The sequence below is a fragment of the Sebastes umbrosus genome, chromosome 24, assembly GCF_015220745.1.
Source record: "Sebastes umbrosus isolate fSebUmb1 chromosome 24, fSebUmb1.pri, whole genome shotgun sequence".
NCBI classification, from domain to species: domain Eukaryota; kingdom Metazoa; phylum Chordata; class Actinopteri; order Perciformes; family Sebastidae; genus Sebastes; species Sebastes umbrosus.
This window is the reverse complement of record NC_051292.1, coordinates 1,648,509-1,664,076: the sequence shown is the minus strand read 5'-3', so window position 1 is coordinate 1,664,076 and position 15,568 is coordinate 1,648,509. Positions and strand designations below refer to the sequence as shown.

The 15,568-nt window shown below is 38.0% G+C and overlaps 2 protein-coding genes across 4 annotated transcripts; one reads left to right on the top strand and one right to left on the bottom strand.

Annotated features, from left to right (window-relative positions):
• Window positions 1-236: 236 nt before the first annotated feature.
• Window positions 237-2,761, top strand: n6amt1 (N-6 adenine-specific DNA methyltransferase 1). Its single transcript, XM_037762027.1, has 6 exons — window positions 237-646; window positions 1,025-1,111; window positions 1,197-1,287; window positions 1,854-1,937; window positions 2,010-2,151; window positions 2,224-2,761. The coding sequence occupies exons 1-6, from the start codon at window positions 507-509 to the stop codon at window positions 2,328-2,330; spliced, it is 651 nt and encodes a 216-aa protein (XP_037617955.1). The 5' UTR covers window positions 237-506; the 3' UTR covers window positions 2,331-2,761.
• A 505-nt stretch (window positions 2,762-3,266) lies between these two features.
• On the bottom strand, window positions 3,267-15,345 carry kynu (kynureninase). 3 transcript variants are annotated; one of them, XM_037762025.1, is made up of 15 exons: window positions 13,332-13,438; window positions 13,033-13,233; window positions 11,889-12,009; window positions 11,721-11,803; window positions 10,952-11,013; window positions 10,668-10,739; window positions 9,122-9,196; window positions 8,880-9,026; window positions 7,748-7,846; window positions 7,547-7,620; window positions 7,334-7,392; window positions 6,964-7,049; window positions 6,530-6,760; window positions 6,049-6,178; window positions 3,267-3,440 (listed from the first exon to the last, which is right to left on the bottom strand). In XM_037762025.1, exons 2-14 carry the CDS (start codon window positions 13,199-13,201, stop codon window positions 6,059-6,061), a joined length of 1,398 nt encoding a protein of 465 aa, XP_037617953.1. In that variant the 5' UTR covers window positions 13,202-13,233; window positions 13,332-13,438; the 3' UTR covers window positions 3,267-3,440; window positions 6,049-6,058. The 3 variants fall into 3 exon arrangements, with proteins under 3 accessions (XP_037617953.1, XP_037617952.1, XP_037617954.1); XM_037762024.1 differs by lacking the exons at window positions 3,267-3,440; window positions 13,332-13,438 and adding an exon at window positions 15,298-15,345 and having other exon boundaries at window positions 5,907-6,178; XM_037762026.1 differs by lacking the exon at window positions 3,267-3,440 and having other exon boundaries at window positions 5,907-6,178; window positions 7,340-7,392; window positions 13,332-13,436.
• Between the last annotated feature and the right edge of the window lie 223 nt (window positions 15,346-15,568).

The following is a 15,568-nucleotide window of genomic DNA, read 5'->3' as shown; positions in this document are numbered from 1 at the left end:
ATATATATATATACATACACATACATACATATACATATATAAACATATATACATATATATACACACATATATATATGTATAAATACATATATACATATATATTCATATATATATACACATATACAGTATATACATACATATATATAGATATACACACATACACATATATATATATATATATACACATATATTCCAACAGCACTCACAGCAAGTAATGGGTTAATGTACGTCATCGTGACGTCGTATCAAAACACGGAAGTGGATCGTGAACGTGCTAACACGTGTTGAACATGTTGTTGTAGATAATGTAATTTAGTAAACTGCGAAACAACTGTCAGAAAGCAGTCTCTGCCCGACGACCTCTCGGAACCTGGACCATCTGAGATCAATACCTGACGTGAAGCAGCTCTAGAGAGAGACACAGTCTGTGTGTGTACAAGTCTACTAGGAGCTCGGAGCTGCTGCAGACTGTTACAGCGTCCCAGCTGGTTACCTGAGAGGTGGACATGTCCCACACTCATCATCCCACACCTGTGTACTCCCACGCTGGACGAGGACACTTCCGAGACGTCTACGAGCCGTCGGAGGACTCGTTTCTGTTGATTGACGCCCTGGAGAGAGACGCAGAGAGGCTGCAGCTGATCAGGTCAGACACTTTGTGTTTCCTTTAGCTCACCTGGACATGTCCTGCTCACCTGTGCATGTCCTGCTGACCTGTGCATGTCCTGCTCACCTGTGCATGTCCTGCTCACCTGGACATGTCCTGCTCACCTGTGCATGTCCTGCTCACCTGGACATGTCCTGCTCACCTGTGCATGTCCTGCTCACCTGGGCATGTCCTGCTCACCTGGGCATGTCCTGCTCACCTGTGCATGTCCTGCTCACCTGGGCATGTCCTGCTCACCTGTGCATGTCCTGCTCACCTGGACATGTCCTGCTCACCTGTGCATGTCCTGCTCACCTGGACATGTCCTGCTCACCTGTCCATGACCTCTGAATGTGTCTGTTTCTCTGCTGTTTCTAGCCCCTGTGTGTGTTTGGAGGTTGGCAGTGGCTCAGGAGTGGTGTCAGCTTTTCTGGCATCAGTGCTTGGACCTTCAGCTCTATATCTGTGAGTTAAAAAACATTTTTCCCCCCCATGTCTGGTTTAGAAATAATGGGCTTATTCTAATCTTAAATATGTGTTTCTCTCTCAGTTGCACAGATGTGAATCCTGCAGCAGCAGAGTGCACAGCAAAGACAGCTTCCTGTAACAATGTTTCACTGCAGCCTGTCCTCACATCCCTGGTGAGTCTTTTACCTTCACATTTCATGCTTTAAAGGGACTATTTGTAACTTTCAGAAATGCTTGTTAACAGCGACACCTGTAGCCGTTAAGTCAACGAAAGTCAGCGTCGGGCTCGCGCTTGCTCGCTCTACATAGACATGAACAAGCATCGCTCAAAACAGTGAGGCGACGCACGTGAGCTAAAAGGTCGGAGACGATAACGTTTCTCTCTGCGGAGCCCCGTCACTTCACAAGACACGGGAAACCTCTGTTGGTCTGGAGCAGCTGCAGCAGTTATTTCTGCACAAACGTCCACCGTACATTCACTAGATATTCTCAGAGCTACTAACTCTTCTGCAGTGTGGAGTGAGCGCGCATGCACGTGTAGAGGTGGAGCGAGACAGCGAGAGTGCATGCGGTGTGAGTGAAGACAAGCAGGCAGAGGAGACGAGACTCCGGCCACACGCGAGCGCGCATATGCGAGCGTGCATGTGTCCGACCCGGTACATTTATACGCTTAAGAAGTTACAAACAGTCCCTTTAAGTGCAAGGATTTTGATTCTTAAACTTCCTTTTCTTCCTTCAGGTGGAGACTCTTCTGCCCCGTTTAAGTGAGAAAGTGGACGTCCTCCTCTTCAACCCTCCCTACGTGGTGACACCTTCAGAAGAGGTGGTGCAGCAGCTCTGTACATCTTCAGCTCACAGATGAGGAGCATTTGATCAATGTGTGCTTCCCTTGCAGGTGGGCGGTACAGGTATAGAAGCTGCCTGGGCCGGCGGAAAGCGAGGGCGAGAGGTGACCGACAGATTTCTACCTGTGGTAGCACAGTTGCTCTCCAGTAAAGGGTTATTCTACCTCATTACCATTGCTGAGAACGATCCAGGTGAGTTGTCTCTAAAAATGATTTTCAGTGCAGGAAACTTTCTGGATAACAAGTTTTTCCTTTTCTCTCCAGAGGAGATCATCCGTTTGCTGGGCGAATGTGGTCTGAGCGGAGAGTCATGCTTGTCGACAAGAGCTAGAAATGAGAGGCTGTCCGTCCTGCGCTTCCATAGGAGCTAACGAACATGGAACTGTCGCTTATTAATCCGCTGAAAGGATTACAGGAACTGATGAGAAGAAATAATATTTTTACCTGATGGGACGCAGTATTGTCTGCAAGGAAGGACAAATGTTCTGATTAAATCTCAACAGAACGAAAACATTTTCTTCAAGAAATTGGCTGGATGAAAGGACTAAAGGTGGCTCTGGTGTACTGGTACATTTGTAAAAATAAATAAATGCCACACAAAATGAATCCTTGCATTCACCCAGGCAGGTTTAATAATGACATAACAGTGTCAGCATTCAAAAATACATAATTATACTAACATCCAGACAGCATTACAAATAGGACATTTTTTTATTATTATTTAGATTCCAGTGCAACCAACATGTTTTAAAAGGTACCATTGAAATGTAATGCAGTTTCAAGTATGATGCTGTGAACGGATCTCTGCCCTGAAACGCCTCATATGCAACCAATAACGTCACCCACGCAGGGGACTGTGGGAAGTGACTGCCAGACTCCATTAACATATTGTTCAATTTAATTTTACTATTTTACTAAATCAGAGATTCTGCTTTGTAAAACATTTATCAGATGAACTGAGTGAATAGCGATTTGATAAGTTAATTTACATTTTAAATGACTGACGAGGCAAATAAAGTAAACTGTTTCCTACTGTCTGAGCAAAACCTCCATTGACATACTGTTAAATTCAACAGAGCTAAGCTTACCTGTAAACATCTACTCCTCCTTAAAGATAATTTATGATTTCTTACAACTCATAAACAAACACCAACGCATTCGGCCCACATGATGTAACATTTTTAGCTCTATTATTATTAACATGATGCTGAATTTAGCAGAACTCGGATGTGGGACATGAAGAAAAGTGGTGTTTAATACATTTGATTAAATCACTTTTCACTATTAAACTACTAAATCACTATTCAGTAAATATTTTTTATGTCAACACTGTATATATATTTATCATAACACTGCAAATTTTCCAAAGTTTCATTGCTGGGACTTAAAATGCCCGTAGTTGCAGAAACACCCATTAACACTGGAAAGTGGACAAACCTGAAGACTTCCATAGTTCCCAGGGACCATGCACACTAGTTCACCTGCAACACAAAATAAATAAAAGTCCATTCGTTAAACACATGAGCCATTTAACTGCATTAAACTACACTATTGCACTAATTGTGAGTATTTTAGCTTGTCACTTTCCCCATGTGCTCATGCACAGATGCTGTTGATAATAACAGTAAGAAAACTGTAAGACACTAAAGACTAAAAGTGAAAAAACAATAAATAAAGGGCACTAGAGATAGAATATTTGAAATTATCAGGGTTCAACTGTGGCTCAGAGGGTAGAGCAGGTTGTCCACCACTCGGAAGGTCGGTGGTTCGATCCCCGGCTGCTCCAGGTCACATGTCCATGTGTCCTTGAGCAAGGCACTTAACCCCAAATTGCTCCCGAAGGCTATGTGTGTGAATGAGTATTTAGATTAGATCCTGATGGGCAAAGTTGGCACCTTAGCAGCCTCTGCCTTCATAGTGTGAATGCTGACATGTAGTGTAAAGCTCTTTGAGTGATCGGAAGACTAGAAAAGCGCTATATAAGTCCAAATCCATTTACCATTATTGTTTTCTTGACTTTGGGTACAAATATTATGCAAACCCACTCAAATGCACAATTTCAATACCTGACTGTGGCTCCTCGACCGGGTTTCTTCACTATTCTCTCTTAGCGTATTTGATTTCTTCATTTTGGGTGTTGGACCTCTAAATTCACTGAACAATTCAGTTGAAAATGTTGTGCTACTGGAAGTCATTTGCATTGAATTACAACCCAAATGTCCCCAGTAAAATCTCCTTGTAAGTGGTGAATATGTCCAGAAGGCAAACATTATCTGCAGAGTGAACACAGCTGAGCAGTTTGACGCGGTTGGTCAGACAATCAGACATGTTTTTTTAAGTTTTAAAAGTCTTAATTTACACAGAATTCATTGCAAATGACATACTACTTCAAGATAATCGGGAACTACACAGCTTTGTGCATCAGAAGAATTTAGACCTGACTATAGTCAAAGTCTATCTTTGTGAAACTGGCCCAGACTTGAACTTTTTAAAGTAGGATGTTTTAGTTATTTTGCCACGTCTGCTCTTAATATCTTTTCAGAAGTACCACTGTTTGTTTGCAGATTTACTTTTACACTTGCTCCTCTTTGATCAAAACTGTCCATTCTCCTCAGCGGAGACACTGCTTCTTTGTATTTCTTCCTCTGACACTGTATGTGTGAAAGCAGCAAGCCCACAGTCATCATTAAGACAGTAAATCTGCATATTCCCTTTTTAACCGTACAGTCACTTTACGCTCAAGCAGCCCAAGGAAAGACAATACCCATCCTCTCTTCAATTATTTATTCTCACATCACCCCAAAAAGATGACAAATGCTAATTCTGGTCCATTCCCCAGCTGGGCATCCAAGTGCTCATTAGTTTTAAAGAAGGTTAATCCATTTAGGTTTTGCATATTGATATGCCAATTATGTCTAACCATGGAATAGGCATCCGTCAAGGTAATAGTGCATAAACACATGCAAGAACATTAGGAGGAGTCGACGTTATAATAAAGTAGGTGTTAATTGGTGGGGGGAGGACTGTCGGCTAACTCATGTGTGTAATGTACAGCCGGGTGAGGAGGGAGGCTTTTTCCCCCAAAATCATGTCATTTGCAAACCCCATGCTGCGAGCTCTCTGGGTGTCGCGGCCAAACGCTCCACTGAAGAGGAGGGTTACGGGGGCAAGGGATTGTGGGAGCTATGAATTTGAATTTGCAGTGGAGAGAAAATGTTTTCAAAACCAGAACAAATACGTGGAGAGAGTTTCCTGGTAAGCTTTGGTTTGGTGACGTGTAGGTCATCTAGGTGTCTTGTTTAAAACTAGACTATGTGGTTACATATATAAGTATTGTTTTGATTTAGAAATGCTGCTAAAACAATAGTTATTTGTAATCTAAACATTTAAAGACATTTAGCCCAGTTTTAACTTCGACATCAAGTCATCTTTTGACCTTAAAAAAAATCCCTTAATCAAATTATAGAAGTATTATCAGAAAAATGTACTTAAAAGAAGAAGAACTTATGCAACCTGGACCATATTCTCCCATGTTTTTGTGTCTAAGTGACTAACGGGGACAACACTTTTTGAAACTGGTCCAGTATTGAGGGAGAACGCTGCAGCTGCAGTCGCTAGACGAGCTGTAATGTAATCATTTGGGGCAACCTGAAGAAAAAGGTTTTATTTCTCTGTAGGGTCCTTTCCTTAATGTTGTCTAACACTTACAATAATCTGGCAAAAACAAGCATTTTTAGTGGACGTAAACGGTACCAGGTTGCCCAAAATGATTACATTACAGCTCGTTTAGCGGCTGGCGGATGCAGCGTTCTCCCTCAATACTGGACCAAATACCAAATTTATCCTTTAAAAAAATATAATACAAAATTGTATAATAGTTTTGTTTCTTGTAAAAAAATATGATTTGTGTTTTGTAAAAAAAAAAGAAAAAAGAAACATCCATATTCTTCTGTGAAAACAGTTTTTAACTTTAATTAAAATGGATGCAAAAAATCCATCGATCCAAAAAACTTGATCGTCCGTTGTTCCACAGTGCTGGTGAAGATAATGAGGTTTAGAGCAGATGTATGTTCAGAGTAGACCACAGACCTCTCTTCATTCATTGGCTGCTGGCAGCAAGAGCTGATCCCAGTGTTTCTATGAAGCGGTGAACGTCGCTGAAGGAGTTGTAGAGCGGCACCGGAGCGACTCGCAGCACACTGGGCTCCCTCATGTCACACTGAACGACACCAAAGGACAAAGTTAATGACATAAACAGACAGATCTATTTCAGAATGTTTTGCTATGTTGTGATTTTGTAGTTTTTTTTCTTCTTTGTTTTTATAGTTTGTCTGTTTTTGAAGAATACAAAGCAGTCACAAGTAAACTGTGTGAACCTCATGCTTTCTCCACAGGAGTCCAAAGTCCTCTCCAGCTACACATACTGAAAGAGGAAGTAAATGAGGCAAGAGGGAAGAGCTTACAGTCTTGAATTACATTAATTAGGTATCACTGTAAAGCTGAGACTCTTGTGGATCCAATGAGCCCAACTGTATTCATGCTCCTCTACTAGAAGCTATTGGATACTCACAGCGACTCCCCTCTTCTCCAGCTCCTGGAAGATCGTTCGGATGGGGACAGAGAAGCAGAGTGAGAGCTGACAGCCTCTCTGCTGAGGGTCACAGGGCGTAATGATGCGGACGTGAGGTTTGTGAGGCTGAGTGGGGTCCTCAGTGTAATAATGCTGGATCAGATACTCCAGGTAACCCGTCAACAGGAGGGACTTCCTGCGCAACGCCTGCATACTGGTCATCTTGAAAACCTGGCAAAATTAAAATTTAAGTCGACATAAATCACCGCTCACAGCACAAGAAGCTTTTTATGTCCTGTCATGATGTTCATTGTTACAAAGCTGAAAACAGAGCTGTTTTATACACTCAATTAAGAAATAAAACCCATAAATGAAAAATGGAGAGCATATTTTTTTAAACCAGCAAAGTTCTTTCAATGAGTGCACTGCAGTACCTCCAAACTGGCCTGCAGGAGGCAGACCAGCTGGATGGGCTGGTTGGACAGTCTGAAGCCGCTCAATCCAGGCTGCAGCTCCATCTCTGAGAACACAAATACACCGTTACAATTTATGTATGACACATGTAGGAAAATTGTGGTGATACATGTGACTTTTAACTATAAGTATTCAGTGTATTATAGTTGTAATATCCAATGAGACCACAAGATGGCAGCATACATCAACTTTAAAATCACATCACTGGCTTCAGAAAGGTGGAGCTTTATTATGAAAAGACAAACTAGCAGCATGTTGCACTGCAAGGTGCAGTTGTGAGTCATATACAAACATGAGAGGTTGAGTGTGAATTATAAAATCAATTATTTCCTTTACCGTTATTCATCTGGAAGCGAGTTTTCACGTCATGTCCCCACCATCCCAACAGCCTGCAGGAGACAGAAGAAGAAAATGGTGTGACTGAGCAGTTTGGAGAAAAGGGAACAGATTTAAATATATAAGTTTCTCCTTTAAGTTGAAGTCAAAACCTAACAATTAAATCACACTGACTGACATGTATGTAAACGGTGTGTGAGCACTCACGCAGGTTTGATAGTGTCTTTGTGTTTCTCGTGCATAAACGCCCCGGCTAGACCGCCAGCACCTGAATTTACATACTGAGAGAAGACAGTCATCACTTAGACATGCACTGTATTGTCCACATGTATTTGTATTCTCATATTCACCCTGAAACACGTTCGATAATACTGATAATCAGTGGAGACAAAGGACCTGTCAGCTGACCTTGTAGGAGCACCAGCAGGCAAAGTCGACTCCCCAGTCGTGCAGCTTCAGCTCGACGTTTCCCACAGCGTGGGCACAATCAAAACCCACATAACAGCCCTGACACACAAAAAGGGAGTATTAGTTATATTGTGTTTAAGGATCAAGACTTCTCATGTGAGAGTGGATGAGACTGAAATTTAAAACAATTCAGCTCCTTCAAATGTCTCTTTTCTGATCAACATGCAAAATATATATTTTCTTCTCTATGAAACATCTGGCAAGCAAAAGAAAACAGTGTGTTGTACTAAAAAGTACAGTACTTGAGTAAATGTACATTCCACCACTGATAAACATGAAGTAAAAGTAGCAATATCAAACAACAATTCTTAGCATGAAAATATACTAAAAGTACCAAAAGTAAAGATATAAGACAATTTTAACTTCTTTATATTCTGCAGGGCAGCTTAATATATAATAATATATCATATTTATTTATATTTTGTATTAATAATCTGACTATGCAAAGTACACAAAATACACAGGATAAACATGAAGTAAAAGTAGCAATATTAAATACTCTGTTGCAAGTAAAAGTCCTGCATTCAAACTCTTAATTTCTTTTTATATAAAAGTACAAAATTATTAGCATGAAAATACACTAAAGGTACGAAAAGTAGGAGTACTATTAATGTATGCAATGCATTAATCTGTACATCACTTTAATGTTGCAGCTGGTAAAGGTGGAGCTAATTTCAACTACTTTATATTCTGCAGGGCAGCTTAATATATAATATCGTATTTATTTATATTTTGTATTAATAATCTCACTCTGCAAAGTAACTAGTAACTAAATGCATATAGCTAAAATAAATCCATTGGAGTAAAAAGTACAATATTTACCTCTGAAATAGCAGAGTATAAGTATAAAGTAGTAGTGGATATACTCAAGTAAAGTACAAGTACCTGAAAATTGTACTAAAAAGTACCGTACTTGAGTAAATGTACATTCAACCACTGATGAACATGTAAATATATTGTATGCAGGAAAATATCTTATTTCTTGAATGCAAGTTTGAGCGATTGATATGATATAAAAAACATGAAATCAATAGAAGAAATCGAGTTATCCGTGTGTGTGTGTGTGTGTTACCTTCTTCTGGCTGGCCTCAGTGATGGCGGCCATGTCGAACAGCTGGCCGGTGTAATACTGAACTCCGCTGAACATCACCACAGCAATGGAGTCGCCCTCCTTCTCGATCACCTCCAGGATGTCCTCAGTTCTCAGAGTCTCTTCTCCCTGAACAGAACCACCGGTCAGACTGTTGTTGATCACTATGGACGACAGTAACGGTAAATCATATCTATTATGTGTAAACTGTGTGGCTCCAGCACCGGTCTGGGGGACAGCAGCAGCATGCTCTTCTCAGGGTCCAATCCTCGCAGCCGGATCTGAGACTCGACAGCATACTGAGGAGGACAGGAGAGAACATAGAGAAACACTCAACACAAGAAAAGACGAGTATTTCCACTGGATACAAGCTTATCAACGGTCTTCGATCAATAACCTTGCTCCATGATAAATTATCTTAAAGTAACCACTCTGAAAGTCACATCACGCTGAACAATGTCAGTGTCTGACATCAGTAAGGTTGTCTGCCAGTGGAGAGAGGTGATTTCACTACCAACTGAATCCTATAATAACCTCGAGTATTTGATTCTTCTGATATGCAGAAAATACATTTGAATGTAGAACAATGATGATCTGGGGATGAATTTGGATTAGCTTAGACAATATACTCTTATGCCTGTCATCAAGGACAAAGCTGGCAAGGTTGGGAGCCTGGGTAATTACAGGCCAATCGCACTAGTCAGTGTGGTATCTAAAGTCCTCGAGAGGATTTTATTCGAGTGTTTATGTTAATATCTTGGTACCACAGACAACCAGTTTGGCTTCAAGGCTAAGCATGGCACTGATTTGTGTATATGTGTCTTTAAAGAAGTAGCCGAAATTTATAGAAGGCAAAAAACTCCTCTATTGTAATTGTTTTTATTGATGCATATAAGGCTTTTGACCGAGTAAATCACAAAAAAAGTTGAAATTGAGTCAAAGGGGCGTGCCTGACAGCATTATAAGAATGTAAGCATATTGGTATGCGAACCACAACATGCAGGTCAAATTGGGCAATCGAGTCTCCGGTTACTTTCACCAGCCCTCTTTAATGTGTACATGAATGAGTTATCTGACCAACTAAGAGGCTGTAAAACATTCAGTATGATTGGTAACACCCTGGTAAACCATTGTATGCTGACGATCTGAATATTGTCTCTCCTAGCAGTGCATTTATATGTCGGCTAAATGACTCTCAGAACGCCACTATCATGCTACCGTCAAATCCTTGTTTTAGTGTTAAACGATACCAGTCACCCCTGTGGAAACATTGGTAGAACTGTTTTTTATAAAAAAGTGTCAGTTTCTACTTTAATGTATGTATCGTTGTATGTTTTTTGATGGACTTCGAGTCTGTCAATAAAGATTAATTGAATTGAATATCCATCGACTACTTGTGACAACTTGCTATGGAGGACGAAACCTATATCTACTCTTCTATTTCACTTTTATTTATAGTAAATACATATTTATTTATTTTTATTAACTTTTAAATGTTATTTTTTTATTCATGCATTTATTTTAAATGTACTTTTAAATGTAATTATTTAATTGTATGTATTTATTTATGTATTTATTTCTGCATGATTTTTCCCCCTATTTATTTCTTTCTTTATGCATTTCTGCCTCATTATGCAAATAAAAAATTGCATAATTGCAAATTCCAGCAGCAAAGGAAGTATTTCATAGAAAACTGGTGTTTTAGTGTCAGCATGTGGGACTTTGACCCGAACAGAACAAGCACCTGAAAACAACGTCTGGTTTACTCACATGGTCTGAAGGAAAGGCCTTGTCCTCTAGAAGGATTCTGTGCCGAGCTGCAGTGGGTTTGTAGAAGGAAAGCTGCAGAATAATGACATGAAAAGACTGTTAGCAATCACTTTAATTGATGTTACACATTTACATGACATGGTTTCAACTTGTTGTCCTCCCCTCATTTTTGCAATACACATAGTTTACAGCTTCTGACAATCTTTTGCAAAACAGAGAACTTAAAATGTGTGTTTTGGCAATCTACCAAATGTAACATGCTGTAGAAAATGACTGTATTTTACCAGTAGAAGGTGTAAATTAACAGTCAGGCCATTCATCAGTGCCACCTCCTCAGTTTTAGCTCCTGGAAGAAACATTTCACGTTTTATTGTTCATTATATGATTGTTTAAATAAAATATCCATCTCTGGTTGTTTTTTCAGAAAGGATTTTATCAATTTTTTATATACAGTGTACAGTTATATATAAGACGTTATGTTCTCATCTACTGCAGCGGTACTTTTGGAGGTCATGTCCATGTGGGCTGTACTGTACTATATGCTGTTTGTACATGACACATACAGAATATACATAAATAACTAACTAGTCTGCTTTGCACAAAACTCACACACTTCTACAGAAATCTGCCACGAGAGGTTATTCAACGTACCACTGCTGAAACAATTAGATGATTAATCTATTAGTCCTTTAAGTTATTTAGCAAGAAAAGCGTTTCTCGGGTTTTATATCATTGTGAGTCCTCTGACAAAATAAGTTATTTGAAGATGTCACCTTGGGCTATGGGAAATTGCAATAAACCTTTATTTGTACTGTTTTGCGACGCTTGTAGACTAAATAATTAATAATTTAATCATCAATGAAAAATGGATGTTCACTGCAGCGCACCGACTCATACGCACTGTTTAACTGCTGATTTGTTTAAAGACTTGGACTTTGGACTTTGGAGAAAGAGCAGTGACCTGAACAAGCTGCTTCACAGACAAATCAATAAAAAGTTGCAAAAATAGGTGTATGAGCATCACATTTATAGAACAACACTGGTGTTTCTCACCAACAACATCAGCCATCAGTTCCTCTATGTTGTTTTCAGCCCACGCCCAAGGTCGAGAGCCTTCTAAGTGACCATGGACACCCCTTTAAAAAAAAGTTTGTTTTATGCAATCTCACTAAACATTTATCTGCGACTAAAGTCCTTTAGGAAAATGTCGAGTGGACATACATTTTGGCCCACTTCTCCAGCTCTTCTCCCACGTACTTCCTGGCCATTTTGGGCTGAAGCCCCAACGAGTTTCCCACAAGGTAGATGCATTCCTTGGAGCCATCGACCAGCGAGAGATCAGCTACAGAAACATCATGAAAGAATTGAAATCTCTTATCAATGCAATACCAAACACATTCCTTATCCTGGCTAAACAAATATCACTGTACTCTCAGTCCCCATCTCATCTCCCCGACACCTTTAACAAATGCATATTCATTTTCTTGATAAAAGGTCTGTTCTTCAAATACCCTGTCCCACCCAAAACAAAAGAAATTCATTACGAAATAATGAACGATTTTTACCCTTCCAGTGAATTTTTAAGATTAAGATTTGGCTTTGAGAGCAATTAATATGTTTTCTGTAAAGTTGATATTGAAACAACAGAAACAATTCACACTGACAGCTGTTGTTGCCTGTTGGGCTGAGGTTTGCCACGTTATGATTTGATAATATTGTTTTATGCTAAATGCAGTAACTGTGAGGGTTTCTGGACAATATCTGTCATTGTTTTAATAAACATATAAATATATATATATATATATTTGCATGAAGCAGCATATTTGTCCACTCCTATGTTGATAAGAGTATTAAATACCTGACAAATCTCCCTTTAAGGTACATTTAGAACAGATTAAAAAATGTGAGATTAATTTGTGATTAATCACGATGCAATATTTTAATCAATTGAAATTCCAAAAGAACGCACCCATCTTCATGTGCTACTATAATGAAACTCAACTCTATATGAAGTCCCTGAAATTAATGAAATCCAAATATGCCAATGATCTCTTTATATTACTTGAAAGTTATAGGTTATCTTTCTTTAATTATTTGTTTTATTTATGTCATTTTTTTTTAAAGATTTACTCTGCTTACATTTTTTTTTTTATTGTCTATGTAAATGTTTTATGTCTACTGTATTATCTGCTCAATTTTGAGGATGATATTTATAATTATAATGATTGCCTTATTATTTGTAAATTCATCTTGTGAATAATAATTTAAAAAACATCAACAGAGCTAATCCAAACTGATAGAACAGATCCTGAACATTGATATCCAAATAACATCCAGAACTTTAATGCACTTTTTTGTTACTCACATGGAGGCAAATCTGAAATTGTGGGCATCAGGAATTCCTCCCTGAGATGTCTCAGTGTGTCATGCTTGTCGAGGTATGCAGCCACTTCTGCAGAGTTTGGACTGCAGCCAAGCAAAGCTGAAACTCGCTCCAAACTTTCTGTCACAGTTGAGCCAACAAACTGGTCCATTGCAGAGACAGAGGGACTGGGAGGCTGCTGGCCTGCAGAGAGAGCAAATACATCACTTTATGAGTTTGATATGGTGGCTTGAAGTAGACTTTAATGAGTAGAAACAGCAGAATGGAGATGAAGAACTTACTTCCGTCACACTTCCTCAACTTCACATCATTTCCTGGTTCCTGATTAACATGTGACTGAAGTAACCAATCAGAAGCTAGGTGGACTTGGATGAAAACCACAGAGGCAGATGCAGCAGATTATTGTTGCTGCATCTGCCTCTGTGGTTTTAGATGTGTAAATAATTAACTGTAAATATATATTTTATTAGTAAATTAACTCAAATATATTAATTAAACTTAACCTCACCTCTAAGCCTTACAATATAAATTACAAAAACATTTTTTCCTCAATGAATTAGTTGCAATGGTACGACGGAGTATTAGGGCCACATTGAAGAAAAATAAATAAATCTGAGATTTCGAGAATAAAGTCATAATATTACGAAAATAAAGTCATAATATTACAAGAATAAAGTCATAATATTACGAGAATAAAGTCATAATATTACAAGAATAAAGTCATAATATTACAAGAATAAAGTCATAATATTACGAGAATAAAGTCATAATATTACAAGAATAAAGTCATAATATTACGAGAATAAAGTCATAATATTACAAGAATAAAGTCATAGGTTTACGAGAATAAAGTCATAATATTACAAGAATAAAGTCATAGGTTTACAAGAATAAAGTCATAATATTACAAGAATAAAGTCATAGGTTTACAAGAATAAAGTCATAATATTACAAGAATAAAGTCATAGGTTTACGAGAATAAAGTCATAATATTACAAGAATAAAGTCATAGGTTTACGAGAATAAAGTCATAATATTACAAGAATAAAGTCATAGGTTTACGAGAATAAAGTCATAATATTACAAGAATAAAGTCATAGGTTTACAAGAATAAAGTCATAATATTACAAGAATAAAGTCATAGGTTTACGAGAATAAAGTCATAGGTTTACGAGAAAAAAGTGGTAATATTATGAGAATAAAGTCATAATATTACAAGAATAAAGTCATAGGTTTACGAGAAAAAAGTCGTAATATTATGAGAATAAAGTCATAGGTTTACAAGAATAAAGTCATAGGTTTAATAGAATAAAGTCATAGGTTTACGAGAATAAAGTCATAGGTTTACAGGAATAAAAATCATAGGTTTACGAGAATAAAGTCCTAGGTTTACGAGAATCAAGTCATAGGTTTACGAGAATAAAGTCATAGGTTTACGAGAATAAAGTCATAGGTTTACGAGAATAAAGTCATAGGTTTAAGAGAATAAAGTCATAGGTTTACGAGAAAAAAATTGGTAATATTATGAGAATAAAGTCATAGGTTTACGAGAAAAAAAAGTGGTAATATTACAAGAATAAAGTCATAGGTTTACGAGAATAAAGTCATAGGTTTACGAGAAAAAAGTCGTAATATTATGAGAATAAAGTCATAGGTTTAAGAGAATAAAGTCATAGGGTTACAAGAATAAAGTCATAGGTTTAATAGAATAAGGTCACAGGTTTACGAGAATAAAGTCATAGGTTTACAAGAATAAAGTCATAGGTTTAATAGAATAAGGTCACAGGTTTACGAGAATAAAGTCATAGGTTTACAAGAATAAAGTCATAGGTTTAATAGAATAAGGTCATAGGTTTACGAGAATAAAGTCATAGGTTTAAGAGAATAAAGTCATAGGTTTAAGAGAATAAAGTCATAGGTTTACGAGAATAAAGTCATAGGTTTACAAGAAAAAAATTGGTAATATTATGAGAATAAAGTCATAGGTTTACGAGAAAAAAGTCGTAATATTATGAGAATAAAGTCATAGGTTTACAAGAATAAAGTCATAGGTTTAATAGAATAAAGTCATAGGTTTACGAGATTCTTACATTAATTGCAGTGGTCTGCTTATAATCGAGTCTACTTTTTATTAGAAGAATACAATCAGTTAAAATGCTTTTAGTTTACATTGAAAATCAACTGCACGACAAGTCATTCATTCTTACAAAAAGAAGAGCATGTAGTGGACTGAAACACGTAACTCACCGTTTGCAGAACTTCCTCTCCACAGACAGCGGTCTCACTGAGTGAATCCTCTTCTCTGGAAATGTCCTTTGACCTCTCCTTGTTCAGCCTCAAGTTAATCATTGTTCTAATGGACCAACCATGAGATAAAACCTCTGATTATTAACCCACCACTAACAGACATTCAATCCGTAACTCTTTGATCAGACTCATCTGATCCAATAAAATGACCTGTGTTGACCTCTAGGATAATCATAGCCTCATGAAACTTTACAACAATAAACTAGAGACC